General features: G+C 44.9%; 2 protein-coding genes across 4 annotated transcripts in view; one reads left to right on the top strand and one right to left on the bottom strand.

Moving 5' to 3' along the window:
• Positions 1–1,835, top strand: part of DLD (dihydrolipoamide dehydrogenase) — a 34,060-nt gene extending 32,225 nt beyond the window's left edge. Inside the window, exons 13-14 of the mRNA XM_047695857.1 lie at positions 904–993; positions 1,088–1,835. Coding sequence (XP_047551813.1) covers positions 904–993; positions 1,088–1,153 — 156 coding nt within the window. The 3' untranslated portion in view covers positions 1,154–1,835. The remainder of the gene's footprint in view (positions 1–903; positions 994–1,087) is intronic.
• A 2,683-nt stretch (positions 1,836–4,518) lies between these two features.
• Positions 4,519–25,903, bottom strand: part of LAMB1 (laminin subunit beta 1) — a 68,684-nt gene continuing 47,299 nt past the window's right edge. For 2 of the 3 annotated variants that reach the window (XM_047695855.1, XM_047695854.1), the window contains exons 25-34: positions 19,091–19,460; positions 16,490–16,674; positions 15,394–15,635; positions 12,653–12,856; positions 11,918–12,062; positions 9,845–10,052; positions 9,493–9,634; positions 6,742–6,918; positions 4,981–5,140; positions 4,519–4,821 (exon numbers count right to left, since the gene is read on the bottom strand). In XM_047695855.1, coding sequence (XP_047551811.1) covers positions 4,685–4,821; positions 4,981–5,140; positions 6,742–6,918; positions 9,493–9,634; positions 9,845–10,052; positions 11,918–12,062; positions 12,653–12,856; positions 15,394–15,635; positions 16,490–16,674; positions 19,091–19,460 — 1,970 coding nt within the window. In that variant the 3' untranslated portion in view covers positions 4,519–4,684. Of the gene's footprint in view, positions 4,822–4,980; positions 5,141–5,695; positions 6,407–6,621; positions 6,919–9,492; positions 9,635–9,844; positions 10,053–11,917; positions 12,063–12,652; positions 12,857–15,393; positions 15,636–16,489; positions 16,675–19,090; positions 19,461–25,903 lie in introns of those variants that run through there. The other variant, XM_047695856.1, reaches the window with a different exon arrangement.

Below are 25,903 nucleotides of genomic sequence, written 5' to 3'. Positions count from 1 at the left end.
ATCTGAAAGCCCCAAACCCCATTACGATTTCTGGAAAGCGTTGCTGTTTAGACTCAAAGCCAGCTGCTCTTTACATCCTGAGGTCGTTATTTACCAGCAGAAGTTCGTGTGTTTCTGACAAGGCAACCGGCAGCACTCTCACGGGCTGGCTCCTCACATCATCTGCTTTCCGTTCTGCAGCTGCCATTATCCTCTTGAAACCTACACCAGGCCCTGTGCCTGCTGAAAACTCTCCAGTGGCCTTTTTCTGCCTTGGGCTGTTACATGTGGTAACAAGGCCCCACGAAATCTAGTCCTGTGTGGCTTCCTGAACTCCTGTCTTTCCACTCTTCCCTTTCGCTTAGTAATTCCCTGCCTCATGGGCCGTCTCTCAGTTTCCTAACGGGCCAGTGTTCCCACGCCAGCGCCTTTGTGCTTGTGGAACCCGTTGCTTGGAATGCTGTGCCTCCAGGTCTTTGTATGACTTGTTTCTGTTAGGTCTCAGCTCAGATGTTACCTCCTCAGAGAGGCCCTTCCTCCCACAGGCTCTGAAGTATGCACTTCCCTCGGGATCTGCCGCAGAATTGGTAATAAGACATTGGAGTCCTTAGTCTGTAACACATTTTTATGTATACATGCAGTAACTTTAGTGTTCACAGTTGTGGGGGCAGGAGTTGCTATCCCCATTTTTGAAGTGAATAAATGGAATGAAGCACGAAGTGAGTGCTCGAAGGGACTCAGCCGTAGGATTAAAATCCAGGCCAGCTGGCTCTGGAGTCCAAGCGCTTCTCTTCTGTGCTGCCTTTCCTATTAAGCTTTTCCTGCCTGGAGGCAGTTAGTTAACTGCTCTAGCAGTGAATCCTGTTAGCTTGTAGTTTTTGCCAGGGGAAGAAAATGACTTCTTGGTCTATTCTCTTAATAAAGGGCGCTGGTGAAATGGTGAATGAAGCCGCTCTCGCGCTGGAGTACGGAGCATCCTGTGAGGATATAGCCAGAGTCTGCCATGCACATCCGGTAATTATGGACAACATGCAGAATTAGTGGTTACCTCAGGTTTCTTCTCACCCACAAGTATTTGGCTTCTAATTTTAAATTTCTTCCCTTACAGACCTTATCAGAAGCTTTTAGAGAAGCAAACCTGGCTGCATCGTTTGGCAAATCAATCAACTTTTAAATTAGAAGATTATATTTTTCTGAAATTTCCTGGGAGCTTTTGTGGAGGTTACATTTCTGAATAGGAAATGCTCACAGCTCCAAGAATTTCTAGGACTGAATTATGAAACTTTTGGAAGGTTTTAATAGGTTCGGAGAGAATGGAATAATCTCATCTATTTTAAAATAAATTGAATATTTTGTTTCACTGCATTGAAATTGCAGAAAAAGCTACTTAATAGTAGCATCCTGGAAAATTTTCTTCAACCCATATTTTCATGTTGTTTCTGAACGATTCGACTTTACTAAACTTACATAGCTTTTATCTCTGCTCTTGTAAAGTTGGATTTACTTACATGGATGGAGCTGGCATAGGGTATGTGAGCCAGCTGTGTTTGAAGCAAGGCGATCAAGTTATTTTAAACTTGGTTTTCGCATTGGAAACAGTCATTAGGATCAGATTAAAATATGTATAAACCATACTGATGTAAATAAATGATCTCAATAATTTAATCCCCAAATTCTTGCAGCTTAGAGGTAGAATTTATGTTTAAATTTTTAAGGACCCATTGAGGTCTGCAGTTTCTAGTTACCCAGTTAGCCAAATTAAGGAGGTATATCTGTGAAATTCAAATATTAAATGAAGACATAACTGTATTACAGCGGGGAATGAAAATACAGAAATAAATAGTCTTAAATATTCATTTACCTGTTGTTTTGAGTGGATGTCAAGATGGTCCTAATTCTTTTATGACTACCTGTAGTGTATATTCTTACCTTACATCTGTTTATTCCTCTTCTAGGCCTGGATGTATCTTTTTACCACACTGGGGGACGACATTAAGGCATTTAAAAGGTCATTACCCTTTCATCTGTTGTAGTGATACCAGCTAACTGTGGAGCATACACTTTTGGAGACACAGCATATGGAAAATTTAATCTGTTTTCTCCTGTGGCTTTCTAGTGTATCCGTGGCTGGGTAAATGACTTTCTTTAAAGAGTGCTATAAAATCATATTTATCAATTAATGTTTAAAATGGCCAGCTTTTGAAACACTTCAGTAACAAAGTATTAAATGTTAAAATAGGTTTTTGCATATTTTAACTAAAGAATCAGATTAAGTAGTTCTCAAATTTAGGATAGCATATTCTAACAAGGAAAAACAAAGTATTAGAAATGTATAAACTAGATACTCACTTGATTGCAACTTACAGATCACAGCCTAAGGGAAAGTTTAGAGAGTGTAATGAGTCAGCAGAAGGCTATGTGGGATAAGGTACTGTCAATCGCTCAGTTAGAAGGAAAGTGTTGAGTTGTCCTCAGGTTTTAATTGCATCATTGGTGGGTCACATTTCCCTTTTTCTTCTATGTCCAGTAGTCTGGGACTGTGATAGTCATGAATGATCCATTATAAAGCCTTTGGATTCTCTTACTTACCTCGGAAAAATAGGGAGTTTCTCTCTCAGTGGGCAGTTAACTTGGCTGAACCCCAACTCCATTTTTGCTGGGGGCAGCAGCTGAAACATTTACCCAGTCATTTCAGCTTTACCTTGGCTGCATTACATCTGTCCCATGCATGTGTAGTTCATAGGTCAACTGGACACTGGGCAAATTATATGCAGAGTTGGGGGGTTCTCCCCACATGTGTCTTCTGGGGCTCCCCCTGCCTCATATTTTATTCTCGATGCCCCTGACCCAGTCTTCCAATTCCCTAATCAGTAAAACTTGGTTTCTGCCAAGTGTGATACTTGCTAGGACCCAGTGCTGTTCTCGGACACCTCCCCTCTATCTCCTGTCTGCTTCTGGTGGGTCTCCAGGACCTTTACTTTAAAACATCTGTATTTTGGGGGCGCCTGGGTGGCTCAGTGGGTTAAGCCTCTACCTTCGGCTCAGGTCATGATCTCAGGGTCCTGGGATCAAGCCCCGCGTCGGGCTCTCTGCTCAGCGAGGAGCCTGCTTCCCTTCCTCTCTCTCTCTCTGCCTGCCTCTCTGCCTACTTGTGATCTCTGTCTGTCAAATAAATAAAAATCTTAAAAAAAAAACTATTTTGTTCATATTCTGCAGTAGTCATAGCAGGAGAGCTGGCTTGAGACATGCTACTATGCCATTATTGGAAATGACCTCTGTGTGTTTAAAAATCTGAAATCCCAGTATTATGTGAAGTGCTAGTTTAAACTTCAAACATGTTACCTACTTTAGGGAAAGAAATATAGTGAGAAATAGAATTTAATATGAAGTTCGAGTTACAGAAACACAAAATAGTTAAATATGTCTAGGCAGGAATGAAGTTGTGGGTATAAAACAGACTTTAAATATTTATTATTTACTAAGTTCTCACTATTTTCTTGGCTTGTGAGGATGGGAATTAGTTGTCCAGTTCCCTGAGTTAATTAAAATGAGTGATTTTGAAGCAAATCTTTAGTCGTTTAGCTAGAGAGGAATGGGTAGTAGAAAAGACTTCAATTTTAAATAAAATACTTAAAATTAAGGGAAAAAATTAGTTGCTGTAGTAGATGATGAGGTAAAACCACTTTGCTAGGTAGTAGGATTTCTACCTAAATAAAAATGACAAATAATTGCCTTGAAGGAGAGGGAGGTTGCCTTATTGTTTAAATTATATCTGTTTACATAAGTTTGGTTCAGTGCTACCCAGAACTGGTCTTGTTCTAAAAATTTGGCAAAAGACCACTGAGGGCTTGGCCTGTTCTCCAGCTCCGCTCTGAGGTTGACATGGGTTTGGCAGTTGGAATACAACTGTTTTCTTTATCCTGTGGAATAAGTGATTGTTCTGTGATTGTTTTGGCCTCTCGTACGGACCGTAACAGAGAATCTCTAGTTTGTGAAATCTAATAAAGCCAGTATAAATGCTGGGAAGTCACAGTATCATTTTGTACTGTGATTGGCACTGCTCAGTTGGCAGGAGCAATGTTCCTAAACTCTGGCTGGATTTCATTTCAGCCTTCACCCTCACCACCTAGAATAGGGCCAGGATTGCTCACACTTAAAAGCCACAGTTTACCCTCCTGATTTTCTGAAAATTGCTTTTTGTTCTCTTTCCCAGAGCAAGGAATCCTTAGAGGAGTTTTGGAGATTGGAGCCACTGAGTAGCCACTGAAATGGTGAAGGGTGGGGAGGGCCTCAGGCTATATCCTCCCCTACCTCCCCCACTCCCCAGCCCCTAACCCCGGCCACCCCACTGGGAGGTGATTTGGGGGCAGATGTGTGGTAGATATTGACTTAGCAAACATGATAGCTTGTTTACAGACAAAATAGAAATCAGGTCCCGTGAAGGCAGTTTGTTTATAAAACCATTTTACATTGAAAATATCCTTGCTTCAAGGGATTCACAAACATTAAATCAGTAAAATTTAAGAATTATCCCAAATATATATTTATACAAAAGGACTATTTTATTTTTAACTTCGTACAAAATGTGGTGATTAAAAACATTAAATAGGTAATGAGTTGTATTTTGAAGATCATGAAGTCAGTTTTTTAAATGGAGCTCTTCTCCTTTGGCTACCTCGGCCACCTTCGAGCCTTTCCTCCTCCGTTACAAGCACGTGCTATAAACAGCAACCTTCTGGCTTATATCCTTTAGGAGCGAACGGACCTCTCCTTCTAGTCTTACTAATTCTTGAGCTTTATCTTCTAAATATTTTTGATTGTCCTCGTATTTTCTTTCTAAATCTGTGGGAGATAAAAAGAGATAGTCTGACCCAATTATACTAGAATGATCTCCATCTCCTGCTGCTCCAAGACAAAGTGAACAGATTTTCAACCTTTTAAATAAACTCTGTGGAGGTCTTATGTTAAAATACTTTATGAAAGCACGAGCCTGGGACCCACCTTTCAGGAGCTGGAGCTTGCTGTTGGCTTGAGCCAGAAGTGTTTTTGCTTCATTTTGTAGCATTTCAGCTTTCCTTCTGGCATCTGCGGATTCTTCGGTTTTTTTGGCAATTAATTTTTCCACCTTCTTATACTTTTCATCCACTTCGCCATCTAGAGCCTGCAGTTCCAGTTAGAGAGCAGGGATACATGTAATCTCTGACATTAAGAGTGTCCTTGTGGCAAGCTCAGAAGGGTACTCAGGCATTAAGCTATTTGCTGTAAATAATTAAATATTCTGAAACAGTGGAATTACAGTACTGACATAAGAGTTGTGTTCTTTGTGTTTTTTTTTTAAATGAAAGAGCTGAAAGACACTTTAGAGTTGGAGCAGGGCTCCAGGCCTCCTCTCTACTATCAGCACTTTCCTCTGGCGATGGCGGAAGACAATTATTTGGCAGTAAAGAAGTAGGTTTTCTCTAAGTAGGTTTGCTGTGATCCAGTGTTAGATATCAGAAAAGGCCCATCTGAAGAGCTGATAGGAGGACCATCTGGACTGTGACTAGTGTGGGCATGCAGAGACTGAGGGAAGGAAGGGGAGATGAGAAATTGGTGTGGGTTTGACCTGCAGGTGCTGCTTCGGAGAAACAATGTTCAAACAGTAGCCATTGATAAAGGGACCTAGCACAGTGTCGGGGGTCTTGTTCATCTTAGCGTAATCAAATGCTATGTTTTGGGGGAAAATGCTATGTAAAAAGACTACTTGGGGAGACATATGCTCTCAGCACCGCGAGAAAGTACAAACGTGATAGAAAAGAAGGACGGGGTAGTGCACTTTGCTTTCTGCTTTGTTCTCTTCCCAAACTGGAGCGGGGAGAGGTCTCCCTTCTGTAATGCCTAAATGCTACATTAACCTCAAGGAAAAATCTTGACGAAATAGTTTATAACTCCCTGCTATTCATTTAACAGTTGGCACATTCCCCTCAAAAGTGTAAAGAGGTTTCTTGGGGAAATAAACATTTGCCCACTGAATGTGTGTTTTAATGATTACTTGGCTTCTAATGAAAAATTTGGGTTGTATGAGCTTTTCTCTGCAACATATAGTACCTTCCAGTGAGAAGCATGAATGCGAGTGGAAGAAGTGAGATTTAGTTCCCTGCTAGTGGTTCTGTGACGGACTCCTAAAGCTTTTCCTACTCTGCTTTTTTCAAGATTTCTCAAACGGCCAAGTTAGTACCGTATGCCATAAAGGCCTTCCTACTTGAATTACCAAAGTATAAGCTCCGTGTGCTTGTTTTAAGACTTCCACCCCTAAGTTAATTTCATTTTTCTGTGTCCTTATCCATGTGGATATGAGGGCTTAGGTCACACTTCTTGGACACTTTCATACGCACTCCCACTCTTTTCCATCTGGGTCTCTAATGACTGCTATTTCAAAACAAGTCAACTGGGGATATATTTTTTTTTTTTTTAAAGATTTTATTTATTTACTTGACAGATAGAGATCACAAGTAGGCAGAGAGGCAGGCAGAGAGAGAGAGGTGAAAGCAGGCTCCCCGTGGAGCAGAGAGCCCGATGTGGGGCTCGATCCCAGGACCCTGGGACCATGACCCGAGCCGAAGGCAGAGGCTTTAACCCACTGAGCCACCCAGGTGCCCCAACTGGGGATATTTCTGATGAATAACCGTTGGGTCCATGTCCCTTACTGATTCCAAGGAAGGCAATAAGGAGACTCCTTGCTCCTTTATGAACACAGCTATGAAGTTGCAAAGCTTTACTCACCTTTTTAACATCATCTGCACTTTGTTTCACAGTGTACACTACTTTTTCAATGTATTCTGCCTCCCCAGAGTTCTGGGCCGCCTTCCGCTTCAGCTCTTCCACGTTCCTCTCTAGCTCACTGATGCGCTGGGAGGCGTTGAGCAAGGTCTCCTCAGAAGCAGCGGTTTCAGACTCAATCTGCAAGTATAAGGTCAGTCACCCAGCCAGCCATTAATTTAACAAGTGGTCGGGCATGCTAGGGATACAAGTTTAGAGGAAGATTAAAGGCTGCTTATGCTCTCTTGCCCTGGACCCAAAGAAAAAAATTACTAAAAGGAAAAGAGAATTTCAAGGAAGCTTACATAAAGTGCCCAGCTTTATTCTTCTCGTAATTCTGATGATCTTGGCTGGAAATTCATGTAAACTTCTTACCGAACCACCCCCAGACAGCTTGATGTGTTGAGAAAGCATTTTAAGGACACCTGGAAGCTTTGGCTAAACAATGGTCACAAATAAGCAGATGTGAGAGGAAGGATTTCCACAGAAATTTCCAAATTCATGTGGGTGGGAAAATGATAACTCCCAAGTCACCTTTTGTTTTTCCTGTCAACTCGAAATGTTAAACTCTAGTAGAGGTTATGGGTCTTCAGAAACCACCCAGAAAGTTGAGTGTTCTCAGCTAATTACCAAAGGCAGACCAGGGATGTTCTTGAAAACTTGGAGAAGTCACTCTAGGACTATGAGATGGCATGTCTCCTGGGACCCATAAATACTCAAAGTAATTTAGTGAAAAAATTTCTGGGTAATTGGCGAGGATCCACCTATGATCTCTTTTCAAAGAATAATCAGTGAACATTGATTTTTAAAAGCTAGCCCAAGTTAAGCAGTCTGACCCATGACAGAAGCACTAGTTTCACTGAGCACCTTGGGTTTTTTTTGTTTTTTGTTTTTTTTTTAATTATCTTCAAGCATTGGTCTATTCAATGAAAGGCCCTGTGATTGAATAATAATACAGACATGGCAAAATTTATAAGTATTTCAAACCAAATGATTGTTAACCTAAAAGTTCACCCTTTAATTAACATAGAAAAATATTCTTAGTAGTTCTGATTCTTAGATGATAAGCTGTACAGTTATAAATGATTCTGTTTGACAAGCTTTCATTAAAAGCATAGTTTAGACGTTCTTTTTGCTTCTTAACCTAAAACGCTTCTTGTCCCCCAGGGTCCCTGAAAAAAAAACTGTCATTGTTCACTTGGACTGTCAAGCCAAATATCCCACCTGTAGTTCCATTAAACCCTATATTTTCTATTTTGCTTCTCAAAACTTAGTAATTTTTTAAAAAAGATTTACTTACTTTAAAGAGCATGTGTCTGCAAAGCAGGGAAAAGGGCAAAGGAAGAGGGGGAGAGCATCTCAAACAGACCTCTGAGCTGAGCACGGAGCACGACTCGGAGGTCCATCTCACAACACTGAAAACACGACCTGAGCCAAAACCAAGAGTCGGAGGCTTAATCTGACTGTGCCACCGAGGTGCCCCCAAATTTAGTAATTTTTATAAAGTTACCTAAGTAGATTAAGTTCATTAAAATGTTAACAGCACATGAGAAATTTGCAAAACCCTAGAGATAGAAAAATCAGAATAATCAAAGGGTTAGAACATCATAGTCTGGTGGGAAAATGTAATTTTTCCACACCTGAACAAGAAGGGCTCCTATGTATATACTCAAAATTTAAGAAAGAAAAGTGGGGGAGGAACTATTGTTCCTCATGTTATTGAGTAGAGTAGAATAGGGGAAGATAGGTTTGTATCAACCAGTGGTAGGAAAAGCAGGTTGAAAGACCACCTCTCAGAATTTAAACATTAGGGACTCTTGGCCTGGGAAGGGTGACAGTGCAGACTAATGGCATCTAATTTCAGAATATATTCTGAGAAGATGGGTAGGGATCATAGGAGTCCATTTTATTTCCCATCCATTTTTATAAAACAAAAATTATATTTGCATTACTTTTAAGTGATATGACTTTTAGAATAAAGTACTAAATCCATGTGAAAAATTCTTTGCGTATGCTTTTAATATCTAGTAGTCCCTGAGTCGAGTATTCTGCTTATGGTAAGTTTTTGGGGTGCCTGGCTGGCTCAGTCAGTAGAGCAGGTGACCCCTGATCTCAGAGTTGTGAATTCAAGCCATACACTGGGCGTAGAGTAGTTCAGAATGCATGGAAAACTTAATGTTTTATTAAACATTAAGTTTTCCATGCATTCTGAACAAAACATTGTTCAGCTGTAAGATCCCTAGTAGGTTCCTCTAGAATTGGGGACTGGAAGCATTTTGACCTTCCTTGCTCTTCAGAGGTTTTCAAAACGTACGATAAAATTTTGTGAACGCTCACCTCATAAATTTTGAGATACTGTTGTTCATGATGTAGGTTGCTTTTGGGCTGCCTTATAACAGCAGGAGTTTCCTATAACTAAGTTTTGAAATTAATACCATCCTTCCTACTACTGAGTAGCGTCTATGTGATTCCTTGAAGGAACAGGAGATAAACACATGGACTATGAAAGTAACTGGGACTTAACGATCCACTGTCTTCAGGGTCCTTTTTCCCCCTCAAACAACGTTTTTAGCACCCGTGCTAAGGGAGTCATTCGGCTTTACTGAGATTAGAGCTGTCCTTTCATGTTCAGCCTTCACCTGTCAGATGTGCTTCCTCTCCGGGTAGTTTCTGTGAGCGTTTCCTCCCCCCATGGTGAGGGCTACACTGTCTTACCGAAGTGAGCAGGTTCTGGGTTCCCTGGATGTCTTCATCTGCCTGCTTAATGGCTTTCTCTGCTGCAATCTGGGCCTTTTCTGCTTCCTCCAGCGCTTCCTTCACCATGTCTGCGGTGACTTTAACATCATTTGCACTTTTGCTGAGTGAAAGGAGGAGACCGTCAATGTGAACATGAAAAAGTTACTTCCTCTCAGAACATTTAAAAAAAAACTTTCTTTTAAAGTACAGCCCTCTGGGAATGACCCAGAGAGACGCGTACAGGTCACTCTTCCGAAATGTCCCTGGTCAAAGACTTTTTACTCCCTGCTAGACACACAAGCCCCCCAAATGCCAGAACGTCTTCAGATACCTGGCTCTCTTAGCTTCTTCCAGCAACATCTCCGCTCTAGCAATGTCAGCAGCGCTTTGCTGTAGAATGACCTCGACTTGAGAAAGGCTTTCGACTCGCTCCCGAATATCTTCTGTCAAGTTCTGTAACTGCTGTGGGGTGCTGGGCATCTCCATCTTTAGTACCTCATTAGCCACTGCTTCAATGCTGTCCAGATCCGCACTATCCTCTGTGAAAAGCAATGATGTCCCCATGAAGAGGACAAAGTCACATGGCGACCTCAGTCCCTTCTGGTCACCCACCTGGTGAACAGCCTTCTGGGTGACTCCAAGACCTAGGCACCTCCTGTTTAGGAATTTATAGTCTAGTCGAGTAGTTACATGTAGAAAAAGTAGCTACAGGAATTTGGTATAGCCTGGGAAAGTCAGGGAGGGCTTTGTGGAGGATGAGGAACTGATCCTTTTTGAAGGTTTTGAAGGATAGTAGGATTCAAAAGGAGGAAGATGGACATCTCTGAATGGAGATGAGCCAAGCATGTCCCGTCAAAGTCAAGCAGAGCGAATGATTTAGGTTACAGAAGAGTAGCAACTGGGGGAGGGGCAGAGGGGGAGAGAGAGACTCTTCAGCAGACTGCGTTGAGCACAGAGCCTGACAACGGGGCTCAGTCCCATGACCCTGATACCATGACCTGAGCCGAAGCCAGGAGTCAGAGGCTTAACTGACAGCCATCAAGGTGCCCTGACTGGTGCCAACTTTTAATTGAGGTTGGGAGAACAGTTAGGACACTAAGGTAATTGCAGAGGTAAAGAGCTAATATTCCTTACATACCTTATCTGGATTCTGGAAGTTTCAGGAAGGGAGAAAATAAAGGCAGAGAAGCAAGAGAATCTGATAGCATATTATCACAGAAGCCAAGGAATTTCAAATGTCTAATGTGAAAAGTGGTCAGAAAAATGCCCAAGAGGTTAGCCTTCAAACATGTCATTGATTTAAGGTTTTTTTTTGTTTTTCAACTATTAATACAAAAACGGACCCCTAAGGCTTTAAAGCAGGTTTGATCAAGTGATGGCTTCCACAGGATATTTCGTAAGATATCCATAGGAATATCACTGGCTCCTTTCTTAGTCCCCATTTTCCTTGCGAACAGTTAAACAGTATTTTGTTCAGGTGCCCACCTCTAAGGGAAGGTAAACTTAGCAACTCAGAGTTAAATGCTGATGAGTCTGCCAATTAGGGTCATCCCATTCCATCTGACATTTACACATGGGGTGGGATGCTTTTCTGGCTGGTGAGATTTATGAAGATGACTGCTCCAGACTTCTGGGTAAGATTTCCTTCCTTTAAAAAAGATATAACAGGGAACAGGTGGTCTCTTCTTTCATTAGGTATTATTGAGGCTTTGTGTGAAGTGTGAAACTTTGGGCAGTCACCTTGTAAACCAGGAGGAGTTGGCCTGAGAGCAAAGCAGATACCCTTACTACATGAGCCCCAGAATGTCTTGCTTAGGTGAGACAGTATTTTTGATTAAGTCCATCTCAGTTGAAAGTTTTGTGTAACTTGAGGCCAAAACCATCCTTTACTGATAACATTCAGACTGTGACCAGAAACACTTAAGAGCTGGACCACAAACTCGAGAGGTTTTCTCTTTCTCTACAGAACATGAAGCGATAGAGCTAACCATTAAGTATGATGTCCTGCAAATAACAGGTAACAAAGCTTGGCAGGCAATGTCTACATAAGCCACTATAAGGATCTAATGACATTCTGTGTAATCGCTAACAGATTCCAAATTCCGTTCCCACAGTGTGTGTTTGACTTGATTTCCTACGTGGTATCCCATCTGTGTCTGCAGAGCATCAGAGAAGATGACTTACATACACATAAGCTTAAGAAATGCCAACATTTCTTCACATGGGTTTTTTTTTTTTTTTTTTTTTTTCTTTTTGGAAATGTGACTCTATTCCCAGCCAGAAACTGATTTTCTCTAAAATGCAGACTTGAATCCTGGTCTCTCAAACACAGACTCTATAAAACATTTTTTATATTCCACGAGAGGAAGAAATGGCTACAAGTCAAATGAAAACAACTCCTTACGGGTCAGAAAGTTCCTGATTTGCTTGATCAGATTCCTCAGGTCCTCGTTGCTCTTGTCCACCTTTTCTTTGGTGGCGTTGGTTTTCAGCAGGACGTCTTGAGCATTCTGTTTGGCCTCATCTGCCCTCAGTTTTGCTTCAGAGACCTAAATATGAAAAACAAATGACCCAGGGAACACCACTCTGTACTAAATGGCCCAGAAAATGACGCTGAAAAGCTATGCTTTTGGAACCATGGGTTTTAGAAACAAATGTTTCTTCAACTGTACTGTGTTCCCCTACAGAGGAAAGTGCTCGTCTACAGATGACGACACAAGTTCTCATACAGATCAGGCTAGCACAGAAACATGTTTTCTAATAGTTTCTAATTCCTCCAAAACATTTGTTGGCCTATAAAACAGGATGTTAACATGGTCCCTTTAGAAAAAGTAATGCTCCATTGCTCAGCATGAATTTTTTATAGTACAGCTCAGCATATTCATAACCTGGACCCATGATAAGTGACATAATGGTCTCAAGTCATTGTCATAAGAAGAGAGCAAATTCTTAAATATTTTATGAAGAAAACTTTCCTGTGTATTTTTTCCGCTGACCTCACAAAAACCAGAACTTTCAGACCTGACATGTCCTTGCCATGCCCCTTACATGTGACCATGGAAAACCGATCTCTCCCTTCCAGTTCTCCAGCCCGTTGCTAAAATCCAACACCACAAAGCAAGGCTGTCCACTAAATTACCATCTTGGAGAGCTGCTCCACCTCAGCCAGCGCGCTCAGGACGTCTCGGTCAAAATCCATGGCTTTCTGCCAGGCTCCATGTGCCACCGTGACCAGGCCCCCACAGCCGGGCCCACCACACTTCTTCTCGCCTTCGTCTGTTCTGCAGCCTGGGCCGCCACACTCCGTCTCGGAACACGAGGCCCCTGGGGGCGTCCCGCAGGTCTGCAACAAGTGGGGGAGCAGGCACCGGCCTTCAGAGGGGGAGTCTGCGGCTCGCCACAGCTGTGCAGGGCCTGGGTGGCCCCAGAGAGCGTGTAGGTGGTCCTCAGCAAGGGTGCTTGGGAACACAGTGTTTGGGGAGAGGAGCGCAGAGCTTAGGAACAAACTGCCCTACTCAATGCCAAGGAAACTGTTTACAATGCTTCACCAGTGCCTCCTGCCGCAATGAACTGGAATGCCATCTGGGCGCTGCCTGGGGTGCAAACGTTATCTGATGTGAGGCTGAAATCTGCCAATAGGAGAGCCAAAGAATGCTTCCCCTTTATCCTAAATCATGAGACTTAAAAAAAAAAAAAAAAGTATTGAGAAACTTTTTTTAGACTTAGTACCGTGGTCGACTGTTCTGGTCCACAGAGTCACCTAGAATGCCCCTTATCTGGCCTTTTAGTACCTTCAGATCGATTGAGGAAGACAGGCTCACCCTCTGTGAAACACCCAGGAAGAGGTCACGTGCTATAAGTAGGAAGGAAAGCACACAAAGGAGAGACCATGGAGTGCTGTAGTTGTTGGGTAAGGATGAGCTGGCTGGTGGGATTTGAGCAGGGAAGTGGGAGAACATTCCAGATATGAGAGGGAAACAGAAAACAGTAGGAAAAAAGGTAGATTTAACTTCTACAAACAAGCAACCCCCCACCATTCTCCCTGCCTGGAATCCTCTTCCTTATCTACCAGAAACTTCCAAAGATTGGGGGCTGGCCATGGCGCACACATGCAAACAAATACATGATAAGTTTGCGCTATGATGGAAAAATGCTGAGCAGGGAGAAAATTGGGGACCTGTGCCCTCACACTGAACAGAGGCAGAGAAAAGCAGATAATGCTTCCAATAAGGAAGGTATTCTTTTTAAGAAAGAAAAAAATAGTTTTTGAATAGTCGACTCCTTAGACTAATAATTTTGTGATTGTTACAATCCCAATATCTCTCAAATTATTAAATAGTCTTTCCAGTGTCTGGTTTATAGTGCCTAACAAGCTTCAGAAGAGAAAGTTTATTCTGTGTGCTCTAGAAGAACATGGGCCTTAGGAAGAGAAGCATGAGGCCTCAGGGATGCTTTCTAAAAACAATCTGACAATACACGGGATCTGTTTTATTTCAGCCACAAGCATGAGAAAAAAACAGCCTGGGTCTCGCCAAAGATACGCATAACAAGAACTGAAGGTACTTGAAAAACACAGAGGGACAAAAGCCTCTCCACCCAAGAACCTGTAAAGGGAGATTGCAGAGGACAATCCCATACATCCAGTGAGCTCACCTGATGGAAAAGCAATCACAGGGAAGGGGCCCCCATTTGTAGGACCCCCGCCCCCGCCGCTGCTCTGCTGCTCTCTGTTGCAAAGCAGACATCCTTCGGCACGCTCTCTGCTTTCGTTCTAGTGTGTGGATATTATTTGTGATGAGTGTTTTTTATTGGCATTTCTAAGGAATCAGTCCCAAAAGGAGAGCAGATTGAGGGAACTGTCATCTCATGCCTGAATATAGTGACTTTGTCCCCTACAAAGCTCAGTGGACACACTGCTCTGGGCCGCCATGTTTCTAGTGAACCATGACCGGAGATCTGCCTTACTCCCTATTCCCAGTACATGCTCTAAAGTGTGACAGGATAATATCTAACCCTGTAGGCATCAACTGCGTTTGGCACAACACAGTAGCGACAGCGTGTTCTTGCCAACTGCAGAGAAAGCAAGATGGGCAAGAAGGCAGGGAGGGAGGGGGCCTTTCACAAAAGACAAAGTCCTAAGGAGCCTGAACTGTCCCCAGCTTCTCTGCACCCACCTGCCTCCTGCTTTTACTGTTCCCGTGTTCCTAAGCTAAGAGTGCAAGCCTTAGTCTAAACAACACCCTCCCCATTCTCTGTAGGTGTCCTTCCCTGAAAAACAGTAAGGAAACGAGGACAAAACAGGCAGAGTTTGGCTTTTTTTTGGCCTTCCGCCGGATTTCATTAAACTCACTACTCAATTTCATTTGGCTCCAGAGTTACTCTTTAAAACCTTCTGGGAAATGAATCTACTTTCGCCATTGGTCTCAGGGTTAATCTTCACCTGGTAAAGTTACTGGAACAAAGGAACATTCTGATTTATACCCAGGGCAGAAATTCTTTTATTTTTTTCAACTCCCTCCCGGAATGACTCCTGAATTGCTTCACAGAGAAGGGAGCTTGAGCTTCGAACTGGAACTATGTAGAAAAGAAATGTCCACAGTCTAAAGGGCTCAAATTTAAATACGAAGGCAGGGGAAAGTAGTCCTGATTCTCTGTATCCCAGAGAAACCTCTGGAAGCGGGAGTTTTGTGGGGGAATGGGGGGCGGGAGTTGGAGAGGAAGATGATGTTTTGATCTGGCCTGACGGGGATACCCATAGGTGCCCAGAGACCAGTTTCACTCCTGCTGGTTCATTCGCAAAGTGAACAGGATCACAGACAAAACGGTGCTTTTTCTTCCTATTGCACCACAGCCTTGGGGCCAAACCCTCGCAAACCTTACCATCTCAGCAGCCGCTGAAAGGTCCAGACTTTGCAGTTTGCCTGCTAGCTCATCCAGAAGGCGGGCCTGCTCCTCTTGCTTTTCCCGGAACTGGGCTTCTCGATCCATCATCAAGTCTTCGACTCGGTCCCGGGTGAGCGCCGACTGCTCCACGGTGCTGTTGGGGTCCGTGGTGGAGGCGTTCACCCTCTCCTCTGCCTCCAGGGACATCTGGAAGTACTTGGTAATGCTGTCCAGGGCACCTAGGGCACGGAACGCAATGGCCCGCAGTGAAATCTCTCGTGCTCAGCCTCGGGGAGCGATGCCCGTCTCTGGCGTCTGCCCGCCCTACATTTACTGTATGGATTTGCTCTAAAATTCAAGGACAAAATCTTTAGGAAGAAACATAACTCTCCCCTCGAGCAATGGCTACTCTTCATCCCACTGGCAGCTACTCTGGCTCTAGAGGGTGCCAAACATCTGGATGCACAATTACCAATCGTGCAGATGTTCCTGCACACAGCCAGTCTTCCAGCTCTTTCTCAACAGCCAACAGCGTAGGCAGCCCACACATGACACGTCCAGATTTTTTTTTTTTCTCTTTCCCTAGTCATTTAACTATTGAGATCCACTCAGATGGCCAGTAGGACATACATAAAGCGGGACAGCCTATTGTGGCTTTGAGGACCCAACCAGGAAAACAAAAGGATTGTGCGTAAAATAGGAGGGTTAGTGGGATCTGACGCTGCAAAGATTGTTTCCTGACCAGGCAACATTCTTGAACATAAAAGAATTTGCTGAAGTATCAATGTGATTTCTAAACTACTCAAAAGAGCCCATCTCCAAGAAACACCAAGGAGGTTAAACTATCCACTGAAAACAAACCAGGAACCAGCTTGCCCAGTGGAATCTCTCCCGTGTCTTAGGCTCCCCGAGTCCCAGGTCCCCCATCTGTAAGCGGGGACTTTAATCCTTATCTGTGCCAGAGACTCAGTGAGCAAAAGCTCTAAGATTATTAGAAAGCACTAAACGTTATGCTGGAAATGCTGGACTAGAGGGCCAGACAGTGGGTTACAGCCTTTGTGTGGGACTACGTATTTGCACAAAAAATGCTCACCCCGAATATCTGAGTTTTTGATAAATTCCAATTGCTCAGCAAGCTCTTTCACTGTGTTGTCTAGGCTTTCCGCTTCTGTCTGCAGAGACTCTAGCTGGCTGGCTGTGCTGTTGCTTTGTGAAGCCGTGTCCAACAGCTGCACCTCGACCTGAGCCATCTTTTCTGAAACATCTTTGGTTAATTTCCTGTAAAGAGGAGGAGAAGTTTGCCGATGTAAAAATAAACCAAAGGGGTGTTCTGAAGTCCCGTTTCTCTATTTTCCACAAATACCGTACCCCTTACTCTGTTAATTTCAAACCAATTCTAAACTTCCTGTTTCCAAGTCCTGGTTTCATTCTCTTCCTCATTAAGAGGCTGCATCAGATCTAACAACTTTTCTTTCTTCAAAGACTTTGAAGAAAAACAGAAGCGCCAATCGGTGTTGTGGTAGAAGTGTCCTGAAGGGATTCTGAGCACCTGAGCACCTGAGTCCAGGGCACGGAGCTCCGGCTCTGAATGTGAGCAGCGTCAAGCCAACACAGTCCCACAAACTCAAAAGACTTAAGTGACTCCAGTGTAGAATTATGCCTCCCAGCCACCTGCCAAAAATGCTCTTATCGGAACCTCAGGGATCACCTTCAAGATGGGACACGCAGAAAGGAAGTCCTACAGCCACCAGGAGCCAGGGGAGCCGCCCGCAGGAGCTTTTCGCATGCTTCCCCCGGTGACAAGGTCTCATCCAAGGCCCCACCTGCTTCTACCAACAAGCAGCCCTTTCATTTCTCATAAGAAAGAGGTAATATCTACCAGGATGGGCTGCAATATGACAGTATTTCACTTGGAATCTAAACCCAACTGCATTTTCTTCTGTATTTCACATCTCCAAAGCTGTGTTTTAGGCATCTATTTCTGTACATTACTTGTAAATACAGTGTGTGTGTATGTGTGTGTAATCACAAAGAAATAATATTTGAGAAGACCTCAGCTCTGGGCTTTACTGGGTCATCTAATTCAGTGTTTCCTCGGGGAAATACTAGTCAGTGTAAAACACTGGGAAAATGTAGGGGGACTAAAAGGCTGGGGGCCATTTGAAAATGTCATTTAAGGCCAAGACAAAACCATGAACCAACTCAAAAGAATACTTAAAAGGATTTGTAGGTTAAATTACATTTTATAAACCCAACCACTTCTTCTGAGACAATTATAGTTTCTTTCTTCGGTGCTTTCTTCTGTTCACCTGCTTATTCACAGAAGGCTTTCGTTTCTTCTCAGCTCTCCTACCAAAGATTTCCAAAGAAATCAAATCTAACACTGTGTATTTTTTAACAATGCCACTTTGGATCCTAAGACACCTATCTTCGGATGTTGTGTTGAAAAAGGATTAATGAAACCAGTTTCCCTGAGATGACTACAATCTCTCCGATTAGAGGACTAGTGAGGGGAGCAACAGAGCCATTCCAGGAATGTGTTCTCTACTCTGGCAGGCTCTCAAAGGACACCCAGCTTGTTTTGTTCTCCCTTGGGTGCATGAGACCAAGCCAAGAATCAGGTCCTAAATGGGCTTATGGTCAGATCACAGCCTTCCAGAACTTATCGCTATGTGTTAGGAGACTGAGCCATACACCATCTTTTTAATGAGCTAAAATTCCTCATTAGCTGCATTATCACTCCACATCAGACATTTCCTAACAGTCTGGTCCACCACATGGCCTTGGACATAAAACCTCCGGCTCATAAAACCTCAGGAAGGACCTCCCACAAGGTGCCTGAGCGCATGTCAGCTGTTCCCTTGCTGCTGCTTACAGCGCGGAGATGAAAAGTCCGTCTGGCTTCCTAGAGAGGCGGATTCCAGTCCCGTCACACAGAAAATGTGCAAGAGGAAGCCGGGACGTTTGGGAGCAGGAGAAATGGTTGAAAAATGATCCCTGAGAACTTGAGAACTCAGAATTCAGTTCGCTCTGCTTTCACTGGCAAAATAGACACTTGGTGGAGAGGATTACCCAAAAGAGGGCTATGAGGGGAATTTTTCACTGCAGAGAATTCGTTACCATTAGAGAAGGGAGCACTGCTCTAGCCAACCAGCGGCAGAGCTGCAGAAAGAACTTGGAAATCGGGTCTTGCTGTGGGAATGGATTTCCTCACTAGGAGCAAAACATAGTAACAACGACTTCTATTCATGGTGTTTTTGGCAATTACACTATCATTTCACAGATCAAACCTGCTGCTGCTGCTCTGTAAGGTAAAGGTAAGTGCCACCTTCCCCTCCTCCGTAGGAGGGAAGAGAGACGCAGCCTAGCGGAGCCCTTCATACTCTCAAGCCTACCAACTAACCAAGCTACAACTCATTTCTGGATCCTCTATCTCCAAAGCCAGTGTTCTTGCCACTCCACTAACTTGGAGCCGTTTACAAAGAGGGGTGCTGAGTGGAACCCGCACACATTCTATTCTGCTGTGTGCACAGTTTGGTGCATGTTCACTCACCCAAATGCCCAGACCGAAGATTGCTGGAAAGCCAGCGACCCGGCACCTGTTTTCATTCACAGGGCCAACCATGCCTTCTGATGGAGGTGCCCAGTCTGGGCATCTCTCCTCAGGCTGAACCAATACTCAGGGACTACTTACTCTGCTTCCTCAAAGAGATCCCCAATGTTTTTCAGCGGCTCCGCGGCGGGGCTCTGGGCTAGGATATCTCTGATCTCGTTGACTTTTTTCTCCACCGAGTCCACAGTCTCTCGGTATGGCCCAAGCACCCCACTGATCTTCAGGGCCTTGGCTTTCTCCAGGAACTTCTGGGTCCGATTGGTCAACTCGGCGATGATTGCATCCCAGAGAGCAAAGCAGTGGTGGCAGGGAGCGCAGTCTGGGAAAACGCCTGAGTACCCTCGCGTGCACTTGTCACAGCGCGGACCCTCGACCCCCTCGACACAGATGCACTGGCCAGTGGACTGGTCACACTGTGGTGTCTCAATGCCCCTGGGGTCACAGTCACAGGCTGGAAGGGAAACAGCACTGGTTCATTCACCAGATCACAAACCTCTGTGACAAGACTCGGCATCTGGAAGCCGCGGTTGCGGTTTCACCAAACTCTCGGAGAGACCAGGACAGCGTCGTCCTCCAACACAGGCACTACCTCAACTCTCACTAAACGCTTGATAACGGCAATGGTAGTAATTTTTTTTACAGTGACCCTTAGCATGCCTGGCATTGTAGAATGCACCGTGTCACTGAACCCTACATGACAGGTGACTTGCCCCAAGTCTCACAGCCAGGAAATGGCCGGGCCGGGATTCAAGTTCAGCCCTATTGCAACTCCAGTTGTTTCCATTCTCTGCACCAAGCACAGGGTTAACGGGCATTCAGTGGTCTTGGCCAGCTGAGGTTCTAACTTCAACTTTTGGTACAGGCATGCAATGGACAATTACAAACCCTATAAGACAAAAATCCTCCTCCTAAAAATGCAAGTTTGACTCTGGCAAAACACAATACATTCATAGTCTCATAGGAGTATTGTCTTGGTCTCTTCCAGACAGATGGTCCTGAGATTTGCTCACTAGCCTCTACCCTCCACACCGAGAGAGATGCATCTGTTGCCCATTCATGCGACCCTCGTCACAACCTGCCTTTTATCACTATTTTAATTCTTACTGCCTTTGTTGGCCAATACCACTCCCTGAGCAGCAAGTCTGAGGAGGGCAGCGATGGGGTCAGAAGGCTTCAGGTGCCTGTGGCTGCTAATCGTGCCTTCCCCACACCCCAGCTATGCCACTCTGAGCAGTGCACTGAGGAAACTGAGTCACCGACTTCACATCTGTAAAATGGGGTCATAATTATACCTACCCCGTAGGCTAGCTTTCAGGATTTTTGGAATAGCTTAATTCCAAAGTGCTTAGAGTAATGCCCAGTTCATAGTATTCGATAAACATTTGTATTATCATGACTGTCTTTCTTTTTTTGTCAGAGAGAGAGAGAGAAAGAGCGAGCACAGGCAGGCAGAGCAGCAGCAGCAGCAGAGGCAGAGGGAGAAGCAGGCTCCCTGCTGAGCAAGGAGCCCGATGTGGGACTCGATCCCACGATGCTGGGATCACAACCTGAGCCAAAGGCAGCCGCTCAACCAACTGAGCCACCCAGGCATCCCTTATCATGACTTTCTATCAATCATCCAAGTGTCTGGTAGTTTCCTGCCCAGAGTGTTGTTTGACCACATTTCCATTGGGGGAAAAAAAAAGCTGTTATGGTGTTATGTTTTTCTTTGTATCCTTGCCAATAACATCATGATTTTTTCAAAGATTTAAACTACTGAATATTCCAGTCTTCAAACTTTGGGTTGAAAACACAGCATGCCCTTAGTGCCGTGGGTTTTCAAAACCCAACTTTTTTTCCCTTTACGCATATTGTTTCTTTCCAGGCACTTCTAGTAGTTTCATTTTTTCCTATGTTTTTTGGGGTCATTCTTAGGAGTCAGGGAGCAGCTTGAGTGAGCTGTGAGTAACTTCAAGTGTGTCCCCTACACCATTATTTCTAGGAGATGTTCCTGGAGAGAAGGCTTCCGTGATCAGTAAGTTCAGGGAAGACAGTCTCCTCTGGAAGATTCCAAACAAACTTCAGCACTTTGAAGGGTCAAATGAGTTTCACATACAACTGGGTAAAAACGACATGAAACAAGGTTTCTCCTGCTGAACTCCTTTGAGCATTCAATGTGCTGAAGTTTGTTTGGAATCTTCCAGAGGAGACTGTCTTCCCTGAACTTACTCATCTTTTCCTAGTGGAGGAGTGAGAGAGAGAGAGAGAGAGAGAGAAGAGAGAAGAATGAGAGACACCCTAGAGAAATACGGAAGAAATAATGGGAAACGTGTCAGAAACCACTGCCTTCATCAGTTTCTGAGGCTCAGAAGAAGAGGAAGAAATTTGATGATGAAGAGTTTACATTGTTTAAATTTTAGAAATGGATTCCTGTCATTTGGTAAAATTCAGTCACCTTCCAGAAAGCCAGAAATTCTGTGGGTCATCTAGGTCCCAGCCGTTCAAACTCGGGCGTACATCAGAATCACCCGGAGGGTTCACGAAACAGACTGCTTCCTCACCCCCGACCCCCACATTCGAATCTGAATCCTCAGGTCTGGGGTGGGACTTGAGAATTTGTCTTTCTAACAGTTGTCAGGTGCTGCGGACACAGATCTGTTGGTTCCCCTCCTGTTTTAGCCTTCCTTTTGTATGTCAGTGTGTGCTTGTAGGGGTGAGAGGGGAGGAGGGGAGGAGGGTGAGAATGGGGAATGGAAGCAGGGAGGGAGGATGTAAGAGAATTTGTTCATCCTTCAGGAGGTGGAGCTGGAGCGGAGTCATGACTCTGGAAGCTGACCAACGTAGGCAGAAACACAAACCTAGTGACCTATGTAGGAAGAGGAATGCTTGACGCCATTTGTAAACGATGGGACTGCTCAGTCTGCCCCCCTCCCCCATCCCAGCAAGCAGAGCCATGCGGGGTCCAAGTGGCCCAGGAGACGGACGCCTTGTCCTCTCTCCAAGACTTGGGGCGACTGAGGCAGATGGGGCACATGCTTTTAATCTGTTTAGAAAATTCTTTCCCATAGATAATACAAAAGCACACATTGATTCAGTCCTAAAGAGGTTCTTACTGGATTCATACTTGGGGCAAGAGTTGGGTGCGTATATTCTCTAATTTTTCTAATAATTTTTCACTTTCTGGCTCTCATTCTGTCATGAGCATCCTTGGGTGGGGAGAACACGGACCCTGAACTGTAGGGTTTAGAAGGCAAGTGCACCCCCATGAAGGCTTTTCTCCCTCTCTGGGGCTAAGGCTGCAGTGCGGACCAGGGCTCCAAAGACAGGAACCCCGGCTCTCTCCAGAAGCAGGACTGGGTTAGCAGAACTGACCCACATCGCTTTCCTCTAACTGAAATGTAGACTCAAATCTCACAGATGGAGGGACTGGGGTTTCATCACTGAAAACTTTCAGCCTGAACTTTCTCCGGAAGGTCACTGAAGGACTACACTGTATCAGGTTTTCAGGCTGAAGTGGGAGACCCCTAAGCTCCCGTGTTCTCGTGCTCCCTTCTCTGACTGCTGTGCCTGTCCTGGGGATGCCAGGGAGGCGAGCACGGGAAGGCCCGCCTATACTGCCCTGCAAAAAGGCCACCCCCACCCCCCTGCTTCCCCAACAGCACTTTCCGCTGATGCAGAAGGTTGGTTCTCACCTGATAACTGAAAACATCACAGACACTGAAATGATAAAGGAGACCCTCCAATCCCAGCTCCCACTTGCTGGGATCTAAAACTTACACATGAACTTTGCCTGTGGTCTCTGACAAGGCCAGTGGTGGTTCTCCTCCCTTCAGAGGAAAGGCTAGGGGTCCCAGTGGACCGGCAGCTCAGTTCTGTTTTAAGACATGGGATTCTCTGGCAGAGGATCGAAAACTTGCTCTTGGAAAGGAGAAGAAAGTATTTAGCAAACGTTGAGGCCTGGTCTTTAAGAATCAGTCACGAACAAGTCATGAACAAGTCACGAAGGTGAAGACTAGCATTTTAAAAATGAGCCCGTAATCACTGTAATGAGCCATTAAGAATTCTACCTCCATCTGTAGATATATTCTCAGGCGGTAAGTTACCTCTGTTTTTACTAAATTTACTAAATTTAAAAACATGATCTCGGGCGCCTGGGTGGCTCAGTGGGTTAAGCCGCTGCCTTCGGCTCGGGTCATGATCTCGGGGTCCTGGGATCGAGTCCCGCATCGGGCTCTCTGATTAGCGGGAAGCCTGCTTCCCTCTCTCTCTCTCTCTCTGCCTGCCTCTCCGTCTGCTTGTGATCTCTCTCTGTCAAATAAATAAATAAAATCTTAAAAGAAAACAAAAAACATGATCTCTAAGAACTAGGAGCATGAATAAAAATGCACCCTTTTTATAGCTATTGAGGCCAAGAAGAAAACACTGGCAAATCAATCCCAGAACAGGAAACATTAGCCTGTATGCCTCTCAATCAGTAGGTTCGACTCCCTGCTTGCTTTGCATCTGTCCTGCTCCTCCTCCAGGCGCCTCCAACAACTGAAGAAAGTCCATCCTCCATGGTCTGGCAGTCAAGGCTCTCAGAATCTGGTGAGACCGAATCTCCCCCATGGGTCTCTAGTACATGGTTTCCTGAGGGCTCCCCCGCGCCCCACCCCCCCAACAGCCTTGATGCTATATATCGTCCTTATTGTGCTCTAGCCAGGGCAAGAACCCTCTCTGAAAACCTGTCATCTGGGGCGCCTGGGTGGCCCAGTCAGCTAAGCATCTGCCTTCCACTAAGGTCATGAGCCCAGGGTCCTGGGACCGAGTCCCACATGGGGCTCCCTGCTCTGTGGGGAGTCTGCTTCTCCCTTTGCCTCTGCCCCTCCCCCTGCTCATGCTTTCTCTCTTGCAAATAGATAAATCTTTAAAAAAGAAACGTGATTTTCCTTTAAATACCTCCTCAGCTCCACCATGTTATTTCATTTTATTTTATTTCTGGCTTTGCTAAGATGATGTCAGTTTGGAGACAAAAGGTGGGAAGTAACGGTTTCACTTGCAGAAATGAGCCACTAGGCTCATCCAATTTTCTCTATAAAAGGGCCTGGATAGGAAATAGTTAGGCTTTGCAGGCCACAGATCAGACACAAGAGTACGGGGACAGGCAATGGGCTGGGTACCCCACGGTGGTCTTGGTTTGCCTGCCCCTGGCCTGGCCTGTCCTGCAGGGGACACATGTGCTGTGATTAGGATCATATAAGATAAGCTTTTCCTCTACCGAGAGTATTTGCGGCCCTCTAGAGAATCGAATTAAATCTGATTTCCCAAGTCATGCAGCAAATAAAGAAAAAGGTGGGTAGCTATAAACGAATCCCAGCCTGAGAAAAGAATACAAGCGTCCTAAAAATTCATGTCTGGGCAAAGGAACGCACTTCATTTTTCCATTAAAAACAATCTGAAATGAGAAACAAGCATGATGGGCCTCTCACCTCTGCCCCACATTTCCCACTTGTGCTGGTTTGAGAGACACTGGCCTTTTCCAACAGCCAGAGGCCCTCCCTTTGCTATCTATGAATCAACAGAAAGATTCCTCGTGTGACCCTTTGACTCCTGAGGGGCACAGTGCAGAGCTCTGAGCTGAGGCTTTCTCCAGCACGTTCGCCGGTGGGTAGATGGGATTCTCTCCATCCCCAGCACAGTGGCAGGCTTGTTCAGACTTGGGATGACTGGCCAAGAGCCCCAACCCGCCTGGACAATAGGAACATTCAACAAGTCGTACGACTGAGGCTCCACTCATTTGTCTTTCTCATGACTACATTTTTTTCCATAGGGAGGAAACTTCGCCATGACCTTAAGTCTTCCTAGAAGGGTGCTGTTTACCAAGTGGCACCAGAAAGCCTCCGTCTGGGTCCTGGAAGATTTGACATTGAAGACCATTTGACAATTAATTACCTATTTTGAGAAAAGTAGTCCCATTCTCTCCCCATGTTTGTATCTGATTTTGGATGACACCTGTTCTCGTCCGCGCTCACTGTCGGACCCTGTCCCCCCATTTCCATTAGTGACCACATGCCAGTCCCTTCAGAGCTCTGCTCTCTATGTGCTGCTGCATTTCGGCCCCAACCTCATCTGATCATACCAGCCCTGCCCCCACTGTCGTCCCGTTCACACAAGACCCAGTGGCAGCCACGATCTCCCCACGGCCAAGTCCAAACTCTCTCTCTCTGTCTCTGCAACCTTTGTAGGTGAGGACATTTCTCCGGTCCACCCTGGTTGTCCAAAACATTTGGGTCCCCACAGTTTCTTATGTAACAGGCTGATCTTTCTTCTGGACACCACGAAGTAGTCAGTGGACACTGGTGCCATGGATTTCCCTCTTCACGAAGTCCCTAAAACATGATCTAACTTTCGACCAGAACAAGTTGATACTGTTCCTATGAGCCACAATTGCTCTGGCAGATTTAGAGCTGAACGTTTGAGGATGAAAGGGTGAGGGGTGAAGTTCTGAGCACTCAGTGAACAATTCTCTGATTGACTAACTCCGGGGAACAGGCTTTTCATGCTCACAAAGCTGAGATGGAGTGAAAGGTCAGCAAGCTTCGGCGGCCAACGCTGTTTTGCCAATGACACTGGCTGGTGGAATCAGGCTATACGTGACCCTAGAGCCGTGATCTGGAGCAAGTCAAGCCCTTGGGGCATTACAAGATGGAGGAATCTTTGAGAAGAGTGATTAGAGCCCCCAAGAAACCCTGTTTTGAACAGGATGTTACTTGTGGGAAACGGGGGAACAGATGTCCCACTGGATGCCACAGACCTTCTCGTGGAAATGAGAAAACCAGATCCCATAAAGAACCAACATTGAGACTAGTGACCGATGAAGGAAGGAGCACCTGTGGAACAAACCTTAACCTGAGATGTTCGTACAAACCTTCTGGC

Source organism: Lutra lutra, chromosome 11 (genome assembly GCF_902655055.1).
Source record: "Lutra lutra chromosome 11, mLutLut1.2, whole genome shotgun sequence".
In the NCBI taxonomy this organism is placed as follows: Eukaryota; Metazoa; Chordata; class Mammalia; order Carnivora; family Mustelidae; genus Lutra; species Lutra lutra.
The sequence above is the reverse complement of the archived record's forward strand: the minus strand, read 5'-3'. Positions and strand labels throughout refer to the sequence as shown.